The following is a 19,400-nucleotide window of genomic DNA, read 5'->3' as shown; positions in this document are numbered from 1 at the left end:
AGCATCTGTAGGGTTGCTCAGATGGTTGATGTTGTGACCTATGATACGTCTTTGTATGCAAGTGGTGGATTAGAGATGCTAAAGCTGGGAGTCTGTAGAAAGTACAGTGGCTGTGGCTTAAGCCTATTTTTGCAATACCACTGTGCGTTTTCTTTTCAATCAGGCCAGGAGTCCTAAACAGGATTCATATAAAACAATTGAAGGACAAAACAACAAGGATGTGCATACAGGTAGTATAACAGAACAGTAACTATGAATATATGCAATCATTTATTAAAATATTCTTCAGATACATTTTATTATTATGAGCATAGAAACAGAAATATAGACTGAAATCAAACATATTAGTAATAAAGTTAACACATTGAAGTGGGGATAGGTTATTGATATGAACAAATCCTTGCTGGCAGCCTGAATTCTAATTTACCCAAGATTCATTGTTAGTATTTTTTAGTTACAGAATATGAAAGTTGTTAAAAATACAGTAGTATTTATAGCAGTGCTTCCATTGTAATCAGGAAAACACTAAATTTACAAGAAAAACAAAAGCAAGCCAATCAAAAAACCTTTGCACGCCGTGGTTTGGCTCACAACAGTGCAAAGTTAAGAACATATGGTACTAAAATGAGTCTAAGTGATCCCATACAAAAACAACAATAGCAAAATGAGTGAATTTCCAGTCATCTACTTTAATTAATTACTTATAAAGCTAGCATAGCAATGCACAAATAACTTCACCTATTTATTATCTCACAATTGAACTTGTGCCGCTCACAGAATTCAAAGAGAAAAAAAATCCTTCGTAAAATATAAGTAGGAACCTACTGCTGCAAACGTAACAAAATAAAATGTGCGCCCTTTATAAAAATGTAAAGGATTCTCCTTTTTCCATGCCCAATCACTGCAGTAGATACTCAGACGAAGTGCTATCTGCCTTGAAGTTTAAAGGTCAGACACAATAATACTAGTGAAGGCTATTAACTGCCCTACCTTTTCCTATAATTATTTTGCAAGCTGTACAGTATGTGTAAACCTCATTCTGTATATATCTGCAGATTTGAAACCGAGGAAGTTATTGTTTATAGAACCTCGTCTCTCCTGCCTTGGTGCCAATATGTAAGCCATGGCAGGACTATAAGTAGGGGAGCATCTTGTTACATATCCGCTATAGCGCACCACTAATGAAAGCGGATAATGAAAAGTACCACAGCTCATAAACCCAATTGTAACAAATTGGCATAAAGTACAGCTTATAAAATGAAAGCGTTTTGTCCAGTTTGGTTGGCCTATAGCTCCTGCTGCTTCTTGCAGGGTTACCGATTGTTCCGGATGTCCAAGCTAAACCCAGAAGAGTGGTCAGATTGCCTGCTTGAACACAGCATTCCTTCATCATGAGGTGCATTTGTTCAATTATAAACATTATACATGGTACCGAAGACTTATAGGACAACAATAAAATGACAAACACGTTTTACAACATATGACGACTGTAACAAATGTTGTTATAATAATTTATAGTAGCTCATCAGTTTTTATTTAGCATTTAACATGAGAAGTAATTGAAAAAGTCAAATTATAAAAGAAATCACCATTTATGTACACACCAGACACCAAACTGGATCGCTAGAGAAAGTTGCTGGACCTACATTATTACCGATGCAAGTGTTAAAACTTGAAACGCTTCAGTGGCAAAGCATGTAAAGAAAGTGAGACTTGTTATTCCCAAACTAAGTGCACAAACAATGAATAATATCATTCATTTTAGATTTTCAATTTTAAAAACAGATTTCTGCTTAAAAAACAAACAAATGTCAACTATAAAACAATACTGTGATCTGATATATAGTAATGCTATACTGTATCCCTAGGAATGTTTTAGACTAAACATTATGTCCAGTGTATTTGGAGAACTTCTCATTGTCCTAATGTTTATGTTCTTGGCCAAAATCCCCACGCAGCCCCCGGTAGCATCAGAGCTATGAGGATAGATGAAAAGAGGTTCACAGCATTATTGTCCAGGATAGGCTTCCCAGAAACTAACTTTGCTTCAGCTGTTGGGTGATTGACCACCTTCCCTGTGCTTTCATCATAACCTGGAAGAGTATTATTGTTAGTAAAATCAGGAGAATTTTTTATATATACATACATACATACATATATATATATATATATATATATATATATATATATATATATATATATATATATATATATATATATATATATATATATATATATATATATATATAAAAACTGCACGCTTCAACACAAAAGCATCATTTAGCTACTTGTATAATGTATTTGCCTTTTTGTATTGGTAGTGTCTGGGAAATGTAGACTGTATGGCAAATATTAGCATCCAAAATCAAGGTAACAGCACAATTTGATAATTGCATATTGTTAATCAATTATTCCTGCTCATTCATTTCTAATGGCAAATACAAGTCTTAGAATACTATTTTGAGTGTAAAAGAACACCTACTGTACTACTGCACATAAACCATATAAAAACACTGGTTAAAAAAAAAAAAAAAAAGGATCCTGAAAATGTACAATGTGGAAAAAGTCCAAACTACTACAACTGGTTATACATTGATCCCACACATCAGCATGCTATCTTGTAAATAGCAGCACTGGTGAGTCATTATCTTATCACTATTCCATGCCCTATTATAAAAAGATTACAAAACACAAATACATGGTGTTAAACTGACGGCACTCTAGACAACAAATGCAGACCCGGGTATGGACCATTGGATAGACAGCAACATGCATGAAGGTCAACATGGGGTTAGGTCAACATGGGAAAAGTCGACAGTCCTTAGGTCGACATGGGGAAGGTTGACAGTTAAAATGTCGACAAGGGGTTTTTCACAGTCGACATGGATACTAAAAAAGTGCATTGTGTCCCCTCGCTGCACTCGCCGTGCTTCGGGCACTATTTTATTCTCCCACCATGCCCTAGTGGATGGTAGGGCATGAAATACTGTCATTCGGCACATGTCGGCTCAAAAAAAAAGTGAAAAATCCCATGTTGACCTTCTGACTGTCGATCTTCCCCATGTCGACCTAGTGGTGTAGACCTAATGCTTGTCGAGCAAGTTGTTTTAGACCTGGTGACTGTATCCCGAAGACACAATACAACATCCACAGTTGATGTGCAGAGTGACTGCCCACATTCTACTAATAATTATTTGACAACCACTGGATTTTGGTAGCAGATACCACTGGGATTTAAAAATAATCGCACTGTAAAAAAATAGGATTTGTGTTCTAACCTGGTTAAAACCTTTTCTTTGACTCAATAAGGGGACACAGGGATACAGTGAGAGTGTAGAGGAGAGAGTCTGGGCACTAACCAGACAGTTTAGCCCGCAACAGGAGCAAGAAAAGAAGGAGACAAAGAAGAAGACCAGTACACACTCAAAAACAAACACAGAGGAAAAAGTGTGCAGTACAGTCCAGTACAATAGGAACTAAACTCCACAAGCCAGGTGCATTCAGATAGATAGATAGAGTGAAAGAAAATGATTTAAGCAGCTAAGAACATAAATCCACTTTTCTTATTCCTCCACTACAGGGCACATGGATAAAATGGGACATTCTTAAGTGGTCTTCCTGTGCCCAAAGGAGTCAAATGCATAGACAAATGAAAGAGTGTTTATAAGACACCAACAGAGGACAGAAAGAGTTAAAGGGCAGAAACCTGAACCTTCCAGCAAAAGTCTGAGGCCCAATTCCAGACATGCCTGTAGAAAGGAAGGGACTCTTGAAAGCTGGAATGACCAGGGTTAAAGACATTATCCTGTCTGCAAAGCAAGGTTAGAAACTCAAGCTGAAGAAGGCTTTTGAGCCTTAAGGATGGTACAGGTAAAGGACCTTATTCAGGTCCGTTGGCGCAAGAGGCTCGTCAGTACTGGGACTGATGTTTCTTCTATGCACATTTCTGCGCATTGATGCGTGCGGCCATGGTGAACAGATTGTCCGGGGGGCATGCAAGCAACCTTGCAGGCGGAGAGGGACGTGGGGTGGCGGGCTGCCCCATTACCATATGGGAATGCCCAGCGATTCATGGGCATTCCCATGAGAATGCTGGGCGTTCTCATGCTAATGAGGCATGACGGACAGGTTGGGGGCAGGCCGCTGACATCATCGGATGTCAGCTGCCCACCTACTTCCCCACAAGCAGATAGGCATCTGTGAGGTGTTAACCTTACAGATGCGTGAGCCTTCGACATCATTCGATGGTGGTCGACAACTATTGAATGATGGGGGCGGATTGCACCATGCTGCGAATGGATGCTACTGTGAAACATCCATTTGCATGCCCTGCGTGCAAATTTGCCTTGCGAATGGGTGGCATTTGCAAGGCGGGGTTTGGTGGTCTCAATCAACCACAATAACCCCCAAAGTTCCTGCAAAGACCTTCCCCTTTGTTTTCAGTACAAATGGCTCAAGAGCCACCTTGTTAAAATTAAATCGGCCATATCAGGTTGAAAGCCAAGGCCCAGAAACAGAATTTCCAGCCACAGATGCAAACCTAAAAGGATAATTGATGAAGAGGCACAGAAGAGCTGCACGCTTTGGACCTTATTCTGGTTGACTCACAAGGCTGCGAATATCGCAGCCTTGTGAGTCCACCAGACTCCGCCCGCGGTGCAATTTCCCACAGACTTGCATAATCATCCATTCGCAGCCTTGCATGCAGGAACAAAATCATTTGATGGCCGGTGACCATGGAATTATTTTGGAAGCTCTCGCAGATCATGACACCTTTGAAGTGTCTCTGATCTGCGGGCACCCAGTTCAGGAATCAGGCGGACAGCTGACATCTGCTGATGTCAGCTGCCTGCCCCCAGCGTCATCGGTGAATTCCCACAAGAACGCCCAGCATTTTCATGGGAACGCCCATGAAACACTGGGCATTCCCATAGGCGAAATTCCACAGCCCACAACCACACGACCCCCTGGCCATGTCAATTATTACGAAGGGCCCTTGGCCACTGTGGTCAGTTTGAAGCCACGAGATTCAATATGCATCATTCCAAAAATTCTGCCTGTGTTGCAACTGCAGGATACCCTGGAATAGTAAAAAGTTGCATCTGAACAGTGTCTGTACCACTAAAGTATCTGCCAGGAGAGCTTGAAGCTCTCTGTCACCGGAATAGGGTCTCGGCAGACTTTTATAACTGCAGGAAGCCAGCAATAACTAGGAGACGAAAGGCGAATGTTTCAGGACGACACGCTGCCAAACCAAGGATGCAACTGACCTCCATCATGGCACCATGACTGTTGTTGTGAAGGCTTATGAATGTCGAAGTCTGTTACAATGTCCCTGTAGCAGGAGCAGACGAAGCCGGAGGAATAGGAGAGCTACAACCTGTGTCCATGTCGACACTCGGGTAAAAAAAATAATGTAGATCTTTTGACTGTTGACCTAGACCATGTTGACCTAATCCTTGTCCCATGACGACCTAGTGGTGTAGACCTAATGGCCATCTTTAGGTCGACCATACAATCCATACCCGGGGAATGGTGGCTCCTGATTTGCAGTTGTGCTGGGGGAACTAATTTCATGTAGCTGTGAAAAGCTAAGCACATAGGCCTCAGGCAGGGATTCATCTGCTGTTATGGTTCAGAACCTGAGGAGAAAGTATGTTGGCAAAGGGTCAATAGCTCAGGGGTGCGATTGGGACCAGCAGGTGGCATGATTGTCAATGCTATCAGTGGTGTCCTGTTCCAAGGTGCCCTGGCGGTCCATTGTGCAGAGCAGGATACCTGGGCCAACACGAACCAGCACTGATGGTGGTCTGCTACACTGGTGGTGAAAAGGGTCCGGGACCTGTCTCTCTGTACACACCCTCCCAGAGACCCACAGCAGAAGTCACTGACCAAGTTGCAGGTGCTACTGCCACCGTCATAGGGTGTTGGAGCACCTGTGAGGGCGTTCTAGAGGACGCTTTACACAGACTGCTCTGACAAAAAAAAGTAAATACAATCAAATATTAGTAAATGTAGAGCCACCTAATAGCAGCCCCCAGATAATGGTGCCCGCATCTGTAGATACCAAACTGGTACTGGCTGGCCAGTGGCTGGGGGAGGGGTATAATAGAGAGGAAGTCCTGGGTTGATGTGTAAGAACAAGTAACTGGTACCCGTACTCTCTCCTTTCCAGGCTATACTTATTGTACCCCTATGCCTCCTAGTGGAGGAAGAAGAAAGAAGTATTGTTACTATGAAGGTTTGTTCTGTGGTATTTCCTGTGGGCAATACTGTATAAATAAGAGTAACATGTATAGAATGGAGGTATAAACTCACCTGTATACTGCATTATAGCTCCAATATAAGAGTCTAACACAGAGCCAAGTAAGCCAGCCACGGAACCATATATAACAATTGGCCACTGTGGCGCTGCAGATTCTAAATCATTGACAAACAAAAGTTGGCTAAAATAATAAGCTGCACCAACACACAAGCCACCGAGAAGACTTGCAATGAGACCTACAAATGTAATTCCTCCATTTGTACCTAGACAAAAACACAAATACACAACATTTAGTTTAAATATAAAATATTGTTATTTATAGATCATTATTTACAATAGACCCATCCCCAGTGACACTTACAATCTATATTCCCTACCACATGTACACAGTAGGTTTAATTTTTGAGGTTAGGGTAGGGTTAATTAACTTACCAATATATTTTTGTATTGTGGAAGGAAACAGTCATGCAAGCACAGGGAAAATATTCGGTACTTGTGTATTAGCACGGCGACCGTTATGCAGTTAGCATAGCGGCACTGTCAGAATCAGCGTAGTGTTCATGCACCCAGTGCAAGCAGGGTAGTGTTCCCGCCCGTTCGCACCTAGCCAGAGCTTACATAGTTAGCGTAGTCAGTCAGGCGTCCCTGTTAGTATTAGCGTTGTGTTCCCACCCGTTCGCGGCCAGCCGGAACTTACGTAGTTAGCGTAGTCAGTCAGCGCTTATTACATTGTGTAGGCACCATTGACCATTTAAACCTGGCTGACATGACAGGTGTGAATGTGTTCCTGAAACACCCCCACTATCCACGCCAGCCCGAAGCGAGCCCCGCTAGGCGACGTGTTACGCGTCCTTCCGACCTTTTCATACCCCCACTATCCACGTCTGTGTGGAGTTGATTTTATAAAGTGTGGTGAGTGCAGCGAGCCACTGAGCCCGAAGCATGGCGACCGCAGCAAGCCCCGTGAGGGGATGCAGATTACTTTACATGTGTTCCGTGTGCGCTCGCCACGCTTCGGGCTCGGTGTCTCGCCACACTTTATTAAATCAACTCCACACCGACGTGGATAGTGGGGGTATGAACAGGTCGGGAGTACGCGGAACGCGTGTGCTCACCACACTTCGGGCTGGCATGGATAGTGGGGGTTTGAAATGGAGGCATTTGCCAAATTAATCCCAAAACCGATGGACAATAAGTGAATTTCGCAGTTTAGGTACTGTGTCCGTAAAGCAGTATCCTTTCTCAGTACTAAGTACTTAAACACACTTAAATACAACAGGTATAATTAGTACATGAGACTTGGTATAAATCTGCACGCCGCAGGGAGCCGGGGGCAGGCAGGGAGATGGAAGCCTCCCTGCCTGCGCCGGAGTCTGTGTGGGGGGGGGGGGTAGGAGGGCTTCCGGGGATACAGGCAGCACAGGCTGCCCCCCCGAGAGCTGGCAGGGGCGCTGTGTACGTCGATTACGCAGGGCTACCGCGGAGTCACTACGCTGACTATGCTAGGCAGCCGTTTTGGCTACGCTGACAACGTAGCTTAGCCTACGCTGAAAATGTAGCGTAGCCAGGCGCAGTGATATTACACAAGTACCGAATATACAAACTCAACACAGATTTGAAACCAGATGCAGTCTTTGACACAAGTTGGCATATTTGCATCTGCATAGAACTAATTGTGTACACTCACCAATATATTTCACATTCACTATCTTCCTGCACCAGCACTAGCTTTGGTGCAACTTATATATGCTGGAAAACAGAATTACTTTTGCTTAATTCTGCATTCCTACTAACACATTGTCTCTGAACTTGGCCTACAATGACAGACAGTTACACCACTTAAACAGCAAGTGGAGCAATAATGAAGTTGTGTATGACTCCGCTTTGCCAAAGTACACTTGGCTCCGGATTCATCGAAGTACAAACACATTGAATCCCAATGGAGAGAACTGTGCTTTCTAGCAATAAAAAGTGTGCAGTTTGGCTGAATAATATATAATAGGTCAATCAATATAGATATTCATTTATACTGCTAAAATGTCACAATGATATATAAAACAAGTGGCCACATGAGATAAGAGACAATATATTCAGTGCCATACAATGACTTGATATTCAAGGTGGACATCTGTTACCAATTCAAGTCTATATATTGGAAATACTACTCCTTGGATATGGAATGATAATTGGTTTGTATACTATCCACAAAGGCTATAGAGCATGTATGTTAGTGAAAGTCTATTGACAGAATGTCACAAACAGGTTTCTGTATTATAAAAAGCATGGACCCAGGTGTGTTCAGAGAATCACCATAGTCATCCAAATGGGGTCATAGTTAGTACTCTAAATACTAGTGTTCATTCTAGCACCCTGCACCTTCCAAAACCTGTGCAGTTCCTTTTTCCTGCCTTGGGTGTCGCTGTCTGCTGTGGTGCTACTAGTACTGTCTGGTCTGTATTGAGATACAAACTAGACTAGAAGCACCACAGCAGACAGAGACACCCAAGGCAGGAAAAAGGAACTGCACAGGTTTTGGAAGGTGCAGGGTGCTAGAATGAACACTAGTATTTAGAGTACTAACTATGACCCCGTTTGGATGACTAGGGTGATTCTCTGAATACACCTGGGTCCATGCTATTTGTAATGCAGAAACCTGTTTGTGACATTCTGTCTATAGACTTGCAGTGCGTATGCCTTATGCAGGTGCTTGTGTCCGCACCATTGGCCCGTCAGCTTCCCTCCATCAAGTGATCCACCCTGGGGTTTATGGAAGTCCCAGTCTGGAGTGTGCACTAGGACTTCCGTCAGCCTCCGGAAGGAACCCTTGATGGTATATAGCATAAGTACAATACTCATAAGAGCAGACAGAGGAGCAAAGCATATTCAATTAGTGCTAGATGCGGATCTAAATCATTATAAATATACCACAGTAATAAGTGGTTGGGGGGGGGGGGGGGGGGGGGATAGGAAATATTTAAATAGTGATCTCTTATTCTCACTTTGCTAAGCTGTCCATAAACTAGCCCTGCTATAGCAAGCTGCAACACATATTGATGCCTAGGCACAAAGAGGCATGTGAAATCAAATTTACATTAGTAATAGAACACAGAATATAGAGGAAATCTGCTCTGGGAACAAGCGCCTTTTTTAAAAAAAGCAACAAATGTAAGAAAAAGGTTTGCTCTTACCCACAGGGACCTTTTTCCATGTTGTTATTAAACGAGGAGTCTGTCTACTGAGAACTGGAGCAATCTCTGAAGCCCATGTATCTCCAGCTGAACAAGCCAGAGCGCCCAGGAGCGATAGGCACATCCATGAAGCGGTGTACTGCTTGGAAAAGTCGATTGGAATCTCACCCGGCCCATTTTCCACCATATACAGCAGAGCTAGCTCTGCCGGGACACCACCATTGCAGAAAACCTGCACCCAATTCCTCTGTCCTCCTGAAGACAATAAGAAGCATATGTGCATTTATAATGGGAATAACCTGCATTTTGTCCACTACAGGTCAAGTTTGAAACCGAGAAAAAAAAAATTCTTTATGCAAAATGTGATAAAAGTAAAAACACATTTACATTGTAACAACTGTAATCTAAACGTTTGCGCTATCTGGACATTTATTTATTTGAAACAAAAAGTTTACCTTCTTTGTATTCAGAGTCAAATTGCTTTTTTACCTCTCCTTTCCACTTGGTGAGTTTGGAGGACGTATAAAAGAACACAAGAAGAGCGGAGAAAAAGCTGTAATTTGCAACAGTGAGGATGAACCCAACCAGTAGCCCTGGAAATAAAAGGACACATTCAGTTACTCTATTCGTGTATTCCTGCCATGGTTACAGTATTATGGAAATAATGCAATTCTGGAACACAACACATTACACAAATGTTACAAGTCAAGTTTTGCATTATTCTAAGCACAACCAATACTAGAAAACTGTATAGATATGCGTTTCATATACATAACCAGTTGGCAAAAAAAAAAATTTTTCATACAATATTGTTCAGGTGTGTTTACTTTTTTGTCCCCATATGTCACGCCAAACTCTCATTGTCATAGTTCTCTACTGTTGAAACCACCCACTGCATTATAATATGTACGTAATAGTGTGCAGTCGCACTCTGTTATATGCACATCTTGTTGTGTTGTAATGCACAAGGCCAAAGGCAGAGTGCATTCAACCACCTGCTTTAACAAATGAAGGTGAAACATGCAGAACAGGCTGTTTCATTTGAATTATTTTCAATAAACATTTAACTGCGTAACAGTATACAAGTGCTTCTGCCTGTGCGCAGTGTCTCTGCTATGAGTGAACCTAGAGGTTACAGACAGTTGTGCCCAGATAAAAGCAGTTTCGAAGGGGGAGGTATCAGGGATTTTGCTTCACATGTGCAGGCTACCATGGGGTAACCATTCACAGAGGTAATATACAGTGGCTAATTGTATACTCCCTTAAGTGTGAGTGCAGTTACGCTGAGAAGTGTGCGGTCATTAGGAAATAATGCATGCTCATGTGGTCTATCCAGTCAGGTTCCTGAATTTTCCCACCATTATACCATGTCATTAAATACATATGTTTTTGGTCATAAATGTTTTTAGCATTACACTTAATCGGGGGAATGACTAAAACAGCAAATCCTTCTCTAAAAACACCATTAGTTAAATATTAAAGTTAGTTGACCTTCTGAAGTTTCTACAGATATCGGAATGTTTACACTGTTGCAGTGATATTTTTTTGTACGGGATGTGGAAATCAACTTCACATGACCAACCATGAAAAAGAAATAAAAAAGATACCAGTCTGACAAAACAGTATACAGAAAGTGCTCAATCCTGTGCATAAAACTTCATCTTCAGCAAAACCCATTCCATGAATAAAAGAAGAGGTAAAAAAAGTAGCAAACAATAAAGCTGTTAACCATCTCCCAAATCTATCCTACAGCTCCTGGGTCTGCTCCATTCAACTGTTCTTGGTTCTTTACGTGACAGATTAGGATGTAATGTACAAACATACTAAACTTTCCACAATATAAGAGGTGGTAAAATGGAAAGTAATTTAAACATACAGATATAAACAAGACTAGGAAGTTAATGTTACTTTTCAATTGCGTATGACTTTCTGAATACAACCAGTGCCACTGAAAGCGCCGCCGGGTCCCAGCAAGAGGGGCACAGCCATGTTTAAAAAAAAAAAAATAGCTGGGGGTGCAGGCTGTGTGCTGCTGCCTCTCTCCCTGCTCAGCACACACACTGAGCAGCATGTGCTGAGCAGGGGAGAGAGGCTGTGCTGCTGCAGCAGACTCTGCTCTCTACTCCCACTGCCGGTGTCTGCAGCGGGGGTGCGTGACCCTCCAACAAACCCGGGGGAAAAGTATCAACCCCCCCCCCCTCTCAACGGCACTAAATAAAACACAATAAACAGACTCCCTTAAGTGAACCCTTAACCCCTTGAGTGGTAGGTTTTCCTGGGTCAGGACAAACCTACCAGGGCAGGTTTGTCCTGCTCCAGAAATATTCACCACAGAAGGGGCATCCGCTGCCTTCTGCTTCAGCTGTTTGTGGCCACTTGAAGTTCAGGGACACTTGGGGGGGCTCGGGGGCACTTGGGTGTTCAGGCGCTCAGCTGTTCATCTGTACAGGCATAACTGCGTTTGGATGCCTAAACAAATGAACAAGTGGTGACGGGGAGGACGGTGACATGGGGATGGATGGTGGTGTGCCAGTGGTTCACCATTTCTTTACAGTGGACCGCCCAGAAATTTCTCGGGAGAGCCTGCTCCTGCAGCGCAGCCCGAGAAATTTCCGGCCATACCACTGAAGGGATTAAAGGCCTATTAAATGAAAAAAATGTAACTTTACATTTTTTTTGGAAAATTGCATAAGCACCTGTCCGTCAGATGGGCATTCAGACTAGTTAAATATGTATTGGTTAGCTGGAAAATGTGATTGTAATAGGATTGTTTGCTGTAGTGTGCGATCAGCTTTCCTGTTGATCAAAGAAAATATTTGGACACTTGGCCAGAAGGTTCTGGATCTTATACAAGTTGGTCAATCTTAACGACCTGCTGGTCTCTAAGAGCAGTACAATTGGTTTCCATGACCAAATTAAAGCTGGGTACACATATGTACAATCGTCGGGCCGTTCTTCCGTTCTGCGGACGAACGGCCGTTCGATTGTATATATATGTACGCAGTCCCGATCCCTTCGTTGCGATCGATAAACGGCCAAAAACGCTCTTGCCCGTCCACGGTCGGTCGGTCGGAGGTTCTTTGCTGCTTAATATTCTTCCGACAGGACGGCTCCATATCGAAAGAAAAGTGACATGTGTACGCACGTTCGATCGATATGCAGCCCGTTCCTGCGATCATTCCTCCCAAAAGCAGCACGCCCATCTTTTTCTTGCGATTGTTTGGACGGGAGTACATCGGACATCGCAAGTAAAATTGTACATATGTGTACGCGCAGATCGGTCGTATGTTTTGGACGGTCGAACGTGTATTCGGTCGATCGAACGGTCGCAAGAAAAATGAAATTGTACATATGTGTACCCAGCTTTAGAATTGCTATGAAAATCATTATTAAACAATTTAATGAGAAAAAAGCAAGTGTTACATTTATATATAAAAACCCACAAAAATATTACAAGCTTTATACTTCTGTATAACTGTAAGCTATAACATACCCCCAAGAGCACCGCTGCTATCCAAACTCTTCTTTTTTATGCCATTGTATACAATAATGAGAGGAGTAATCACAGAAAACAACCAACGCCATGGAGAGACTGGCTGCAGTGTCCCTGGTAAAAGAAGCAAAGCAAATCACTATCAACATAAAAACAAAGGCATCCATATTGTTTGCATTATAACGCTACAATTTTATAGCTATACATGTAATATTAGATACGTTAAGGCAGTGGTAGCCAACTACGGTCCTCGAGAGCTACCAACAATTCACAACCTAGCTGCTGCAAAGGTGCACTCATTACTAGCTGAAACATTTTCAAAGATCCACAGGTGTAGCTAATTACTTCTCTTGTGATTCTGTGAGGAGATTTGGAAAACATTAACTGTTGGTAGCTCTCAAGGACTGGAGTTGGCTACTCCAGCGTTAAGGGGTTTGTGTCCCCTAGACGGCACACCCTGACTGTAATAAGAGGTGCTACCTTGCTGAGATTTATAGTTACAAGCAAAACAGGGAGGGGTAAGGAGGGGGGTTGCAGGTGCACTATGCAGTCATTACCGCTACCATATATATTCCTTCTATATTTAATGAAGAAGTTATACATATATAGAAAAACAGGAAGCACTCTCCAGGTTTTGTAAACATAAAAACCAGCTGTAGATTTTAATGAAAATGCATAAGAGACAATATAGATGATCCTCCACGTTTAACGTTTCTGTCCTCAAGGGACAGTCGTCAGGAGTTTAGGGCAACATAATTAGTCCAGTGCAATCCACACCGCAGAACCACGCAGCATTTCATACAGCTGTGTGGTTCTGCTGTGTAATTTGCACTGGACTGTTTTTGGAATGCCCAGAAAACGCCGGTGTCACGCCCTCAAAATGTCAATCACCCTGTGAGCAGAGCAAAGGCTAGCCTTCACTCTCTGCCTTCTGACGGGAGGCTCGTGCACACAGCAGTCAGACGGGCTGCATCCAAACAGGTCTGAATTGGTGATGTTATTAAAGGCAATATCTGGTGTCATATCAGGCCTTTAGTAAAATGGATTATTTAAATCTTAATGCAAACCTCACCAAGCTAATATTAATAATATTCCCAATATTATAAAGAAAACCTATAAAGGCTGTACTTTTTTGACACATTGGGGGAAATTTACTAAAGGAAATTTGTAAAAAATAGGTGTATTTGTATCCAGAAATACACTTATTTTTGACATTTACTATCACGAAAATACGGCAATTCGTATTGATAGCACATCAATACAACTACGAATTGCCATATTTTTGGGATAGTAAATGTCAAAAATAAGTGTATTTCTGGATACAAATAAACCTATTTTTTTTACAAATTTCCTTTAGTAAATTTCCCCCAATATATCTGGAAAACAAGTGTTTAGATTCTCTGAAAGGTTTTGTAGACAGCTACATCATCATTGCAATAAGACAGATAAAAGATTGTTTGTTTATGGCTTTTTGCCTTTTGTAATGATTTTGGATCTCAATAGACAAATGCCAGGCTATCTTTTCAGATCCAAATCAGCTAAAACCTTCACACACTGCACAAAAAATAATTCTCAAATTCAATATATTCCAATAAACCCACACCCAAATGCCATGCTACTGGCCTTTAGGAATTTGGTGAAGGCATTGTGGTTTTCTGAATGGTAGCCCAGCGAATGGTCAATTGCAACCATGTCCATGTTCGGAGTCAACATCAGAATATCGACATGGTTTAAAACTGTTGACAGGTTCATGATGTCAACATGTAATACATTGGGCAGCTTATGGGAGCTGATGGTTAGGCGCCTTCAGGAGGAAGGTTAATGATTAGGGTTGGGGATAGGGGGAGAAATAGTTAGAGGCAGTATTTGCTGCAACATCACAGGTCCACAATGGAAGTGTCTGGGAGCCAGAAGTCGACACTGGAGCCATTGCTGACGTCAGGAGTATATACGAAGTCAGTACATCACAGGGGACAGTTTGTTAACAGTTTATGTCAACATACTATCTAAGTAAACAAGCTATATGTCATTGGAAATTTGATCCAGTCAACATTATTTATTTATTTGTTAATCTGATGTTATACCACATCCTTCTCAATGATGCAGGCTTTATTCAAAGCATGTTAAAAGAAACATAGAAGGGGAAAGCTGTGGTTTACATGGACCTTGATGAATGAAAATATAACTTTATTTTATTATTATTAATAAATAAAACTGCAAAATATAAAACACAATAGTGATTCAGAAATAGAAAGAAATAGTGTATTAAAATAAGGTGGCAAGTAGGCAATGAACTGTAAACGGTATCTTTAACTAACAGCTGGAAACCCTCTGGTGTCTTATTCTAAATAGCTACATGCGTCTTTTTTCTGTACATACTGTATATATACTGTTAGATGTTTTTTTTTTATAGTATTCAGCCCTCTAGGTGCTTTATGATGAATGCAAATACAACGAGAGTCACACAGGAAAAATGCTGTGTGTATTCAATACACTTCACAGACTGACAAGTAACACTGCTGCAATATAAGTTTACTATTATCACATAAAACCAAAACATGGCATGTATCTTTATGAACTTGTAACAGTATCACCACTTAAGGAAGATGCTAGGCAATACGGATATCAACTACAACAGGTATGATGTCAATTTGTATATTTAATATTTCCTGATAGGAACTTCATATATCCCAGTTGTAGTAAAATCAGAAATTCTGCATGTCACAGAGTTTTATATTAATGACTGTGGGTACAAATTCAGATATTATAGAGGGACAAATCCCTCATACAATCTTTCCACAGAGTTGAAGTGTCACAGTTGTGATAGGATAACTACTCTTGTCTGTGTGGCGTGTGCCTGTCAGAAATGTAATATTCTAGCAAGCAACTCAAATAGAATATATGATAATCAAATGATATGCTGACGTCTTCACTATATAACTGATGCAGCTATAGTAGTCTACCTCCTGCTACCCTTAAGGCAGTGGTTCCCAAACTGTGTGCCTAGGCACCCTGGGGTGCCCCAGGACACTTGCAAGGGTGCCTTGGGTTGGCGGACCAGGATCAATTCATATTATTTATGGTCAATGTACCAGGCAAAACCAGTGCTTGTGGCTGCCAATCATAATATATGTGGACAAACAGAAGCAAATCCTGTCCCTCACCAGATAACTGTGACATATAAACACAATGCACTTAATTAAAAAAAAAAAATTCTGAATTTCTCGATAAGCAGCACTTGGCGTAGGGGTGCCTTGAAAATATTTTGATGCTCTAGGGCGGCGTGATTCAAAAAAAAAATTGGGAACCCCTGCCTTAAGGGCTGCAGAGAAGAGGTGCTAGAGTAAATCAACAATAATACAGTGATTCAGTGCACTGTTCTGCTTGCATACCGCTAGTCGTTGCGCACTTTGCAGAGCAGCTTCACCAGGGACATTTGCAAAAGGCACACATTATTACTAGGGGGTCATTCTTTGGATATATAGCATCCTGTGCGACTGGCAGATGGAGATGAATAGAGTGATGTCCACTGTTATCCCCATAAGGGAGTAATATTGCAGGTCATGTTATTTCTTATTTGACAAACCATTTAATTGGCATCTGAACTATTCAATTGCCAATAGATGTCACTAAGCAAGCAAGAAAATGTTTTGCTATAAATAGTTATTTGTACAGCTTTGTGAAGAATAGCATAGCACAGCAGTCCTGCCATACATGCGTCATTATTACATGTGATCCATTTATTTTTTTAATTAAAATGAAATGCACAAACTCATATGACAACCTGCAGTACACAACTGCATGCCAATGACTGGACAACTAACAGCTGCCCCGCTATACAACAGAGGTGTAGTCACAAGACAGCATGACATATGTGGGGAAACTCACAGCTGGAAGGATGTTAGTTTTTAAAAATGTCACATTACAGTGGGTTAAAAATCACATGTGCAGGGACAAGAAGGAGAAGCACTTTAGTGCAATGGAGAACACACAATGCACTTTAGAATCTTACCATAATATGTACTTGCGGTTATAGATATTATCCAGAATGACAAAGATATGCAGAGGATCATACACAGAATAACAATGTTCATCATCATTTTTACATATTCTTTGTACACGTCGTCCTGAATAAAAAGCATAAGGGCAGCTCTAAAAGTCACCTATGTATAAATGAAACATAAAACAAATGTTCGTTATTCTGAAGTTGTAAGTAAATAGGATAGATATAAATGTGACTTCATGGCTTAAGGCATACACAATAAGCAACATTTGAAACGATATGCCTTATTTTTAGCTTCTGAGCGATATCATTTAACATATGCTAAATATCATCAAGGATGCACACTCCTGCAGGTCGTTAACCTGTACAGGCAAGGGAGCGCATGGTTAACAAATGTCATGCTGCAAAGAGAGATGCAGTCTTTCAAAACAGAGTATCCACTCACGTGTTGAGGGCTAGTTATGAACTTGTAACAGTATCACCCATTAAGGAAGCTGCTAGGAAATACTGATATCAACTACAACAGGTATGATGTCAATTTGTATATTTAATATTTCCTGATAGGAACTTCATATATCCCAGTTGTAGTATAAAATACAACTATAAATAAAATATAATATAAAATACAACTATAAATAAAATATGCCCTTTCTCCATCTTTAGAGCTACAGATGTAATTTGGGATGTGGAAAGCCCCATACACACTAGATCACTTTTTAGAAGATATCACTCTAGAAGATATCTTTATTTTATTTTAAACTCTATTATTATTATGGTTGATGATGTGCACTGCACACATATTTTAAAAAGTTGATTGCCCTTGCAAATACAGGTTTCATTATGGGGGCGATAGTACACATAGTGCCCTCTCCCCGTGCATGATAAATATTTTCCACATACCTCCGTTCCCCGGGACCCGCAAAGCCCCGATCACTCATTTTGATTGGCCCACAGACCAATCAAAGAAAATGGATAACCAGCAATATGTAAAAACATTGATGGTCATCCATTGAACATTTCTACACTATTGATGGCCATTTGCACTTTTGCCATTGATGGCAAAGGCAACGATGGCAAAGGCAACAATGGCTATCCCTATTCCAAATGTAATTATTTATGGTCAGAGTGATAGGCAAAACCAGTGTTAGTGGCTGCCAATCATAAAATATGTGGATAATTAGAACCACCCCTATGTCCACCACCACATAACTGACCCTAAGGAGGTAGGCAGAAATAAATTAATGTAATATATATATATATATATATATATATATATATATATATATAATTTTTTTTCAATAAGAAACTTTTGGACTGGGGGGTGCCTGCTGTGATTCAAGAAAGTTTGGGAACAACTACCCCAACTTAAATGCGCTCTCTAAAATAGAATTATCAAAAAAGTGTTGTTTTATTGCATGACAGTGACTTTGAAACGCAACCTGTAATACTGCAGTGATTAGAAATTTCAAAACAAGGCCATAGTAGCTTGCAAATCACATTACAATCTCAGATTGATGGCCACTATAACATCTCTACATGAAATAGATGATCTGGCTGCTGACAGGACTGGTTTCTTTTTGCGCATCATTTACCACAACCACCCCAGCCCTCTGTGTGCCCTATGACTGCCACCCTCAGAGAATCAAGAGCGAAATTTCACTGAACTGCAATTTTGAGAATGAGAATAAGGTTCAGATCACATGCCTGGGCTGTAGGTGCCCCGCTATATCCTACATCACATAAAGATGTGTGAGTGAGGGAGGCCACCGTGATGTGCAGTTAGTAAAGTCAAGCGCCGATTGGGTCACCAGAGCCCGTCTGCCACCACTACCTGACTGACCGAGTAAAGCAGGGCGATGCTTCCTCTTCCTCTGCGTTGCAGACACTGGCAGGCTGCGGTGGGGGTCCATCCCCGTCCCGGCTCACACTATAACTGGCAGGGTGAGGCTGCTCACCCTCCGCCGCTGCACTCCCAGCCTACTATCTGTCCCGCTTCCGGGCACCCGGCGCAGCTCAGACAGGCACTTCCGGCTGTCAGTTCGAACAGGGAGTCTGCACGCACACGAGTCTGCAGATCGCTATACGCTCACTGTCTCTCTGCTGCTGTCCTATATTGTACACGTGGTAAATGATCACAATAAATAATAGCGCAGGTGCTTGTTCTTTAAAGCATCGCATATGCACTAATATACCTGGGGATAATAATCATTACCCTGGTGTCCATGGCAACGCTTCAACACTTTAAGCAATTCCAGTTTATGCTGTTTATAAAACGTAGCCTCACTGACCCAGCTACTGTAATTCTATTTCAGGTTGATGTTACCTCGCCGATACCGTTTTCTGCTTTCAGATCGCAAATGCAGGGTCGCACCGTGGTCTGTTCAGATGCCGGTTTGCTGACGTCATGTCGGGGGCGCGGGGGAGGAGGCAGCACTTAGAGCTGGCGCTGCC

General features: G+C 41.6%; 1 protein-coding gene across 3 annotated transcripts; it reads right to left on the bottom strand.

Moving 5' to 3' along the window:
* Window positions 1-251: 251 nt before the first annotated feature.
* On the bottom strand, window positions 252-18,993 carry TMEM19 (transmembrane protein 19). 3 transcript variants are annotated; one of them, XM_083182549.1, is made up of 7 exons: window positions 18,781-18,993; window positions 16,959-17,109; window positions 12,947-13,060; window positions 9,909-10,046; window positions 9,454-9,708; window positions 6,319-6,528; window positions 252-2,093 (listed from the first exon to the last, which is right to left on the bottom strand). In XM_083182549.1, the coding sequence occupies exons 2-7, from the start codon at window positions 17,086-17,088 to the stop codon at window positions 1,930-1,932; spliced, it is 1,011 nt and encodes a 336-aa protein (XP_083038675.1). In that variant the 5' UTR covers window positions 17,089-17,109; window positions 18,781-18,993; the 3' UTR covers window positions 252-1,929. The 3 variants fall into 3 exon arrangements, with proteins under 3 accessions (XP_083038675.1, XP_083038674.1, XP_083038676.1); XM_083182548.1 differs by having other exon boundaries at window positions 18,790-18,991; XM_083182550.1 differs by lacking the exon at window positions 18,781-18,993 and adding an exon at window positions 18,654-18,776.
* Window positions 18,994-19,400: the final 407 nt, after the last annotated feature.

This window comes from Crinia signifera, chromosome 4, assembly GCF_055691185.1.
Source record: "Crinia signifera chromosome 4, ASM5569118v1, whole genome shotgun sequence".
NCBI lineage: Eukaryota > Metazoa > Chordata > Amphibia > Anura > Myobatrachidae > Crinia > Crinia signifera.
Note: the sequence above shows the minus strand (reverse complement) of the source record. Positions and strands in the feature narration are given on the sequence as shown.

Excerpts from the sequence above, each read along its gene's own strand:
- TMEM19 (XM_083182549.1), bottom strand. The coding sequence starts at position 17,088 with ATGCTTTTTATTCAGGACGACGTGTACAAAGAATATGTAAAAATGATG. Across the intron at positions 9,709-9,908 it reads TGACTCTGAATACAAAGAAG|GAGGACAGAGGAATTGGGTG; the intron begins GTAAACTTTTTG and ends TATTGTCTTCAG. Across the intron at positions 2,094-6,318 it reads AGCTATAATGCAGTATACAG|GTTATGATGAAAGCACAGGG; the intron begins GTGAGTTTATAC and ends ATACTCTTCCAG.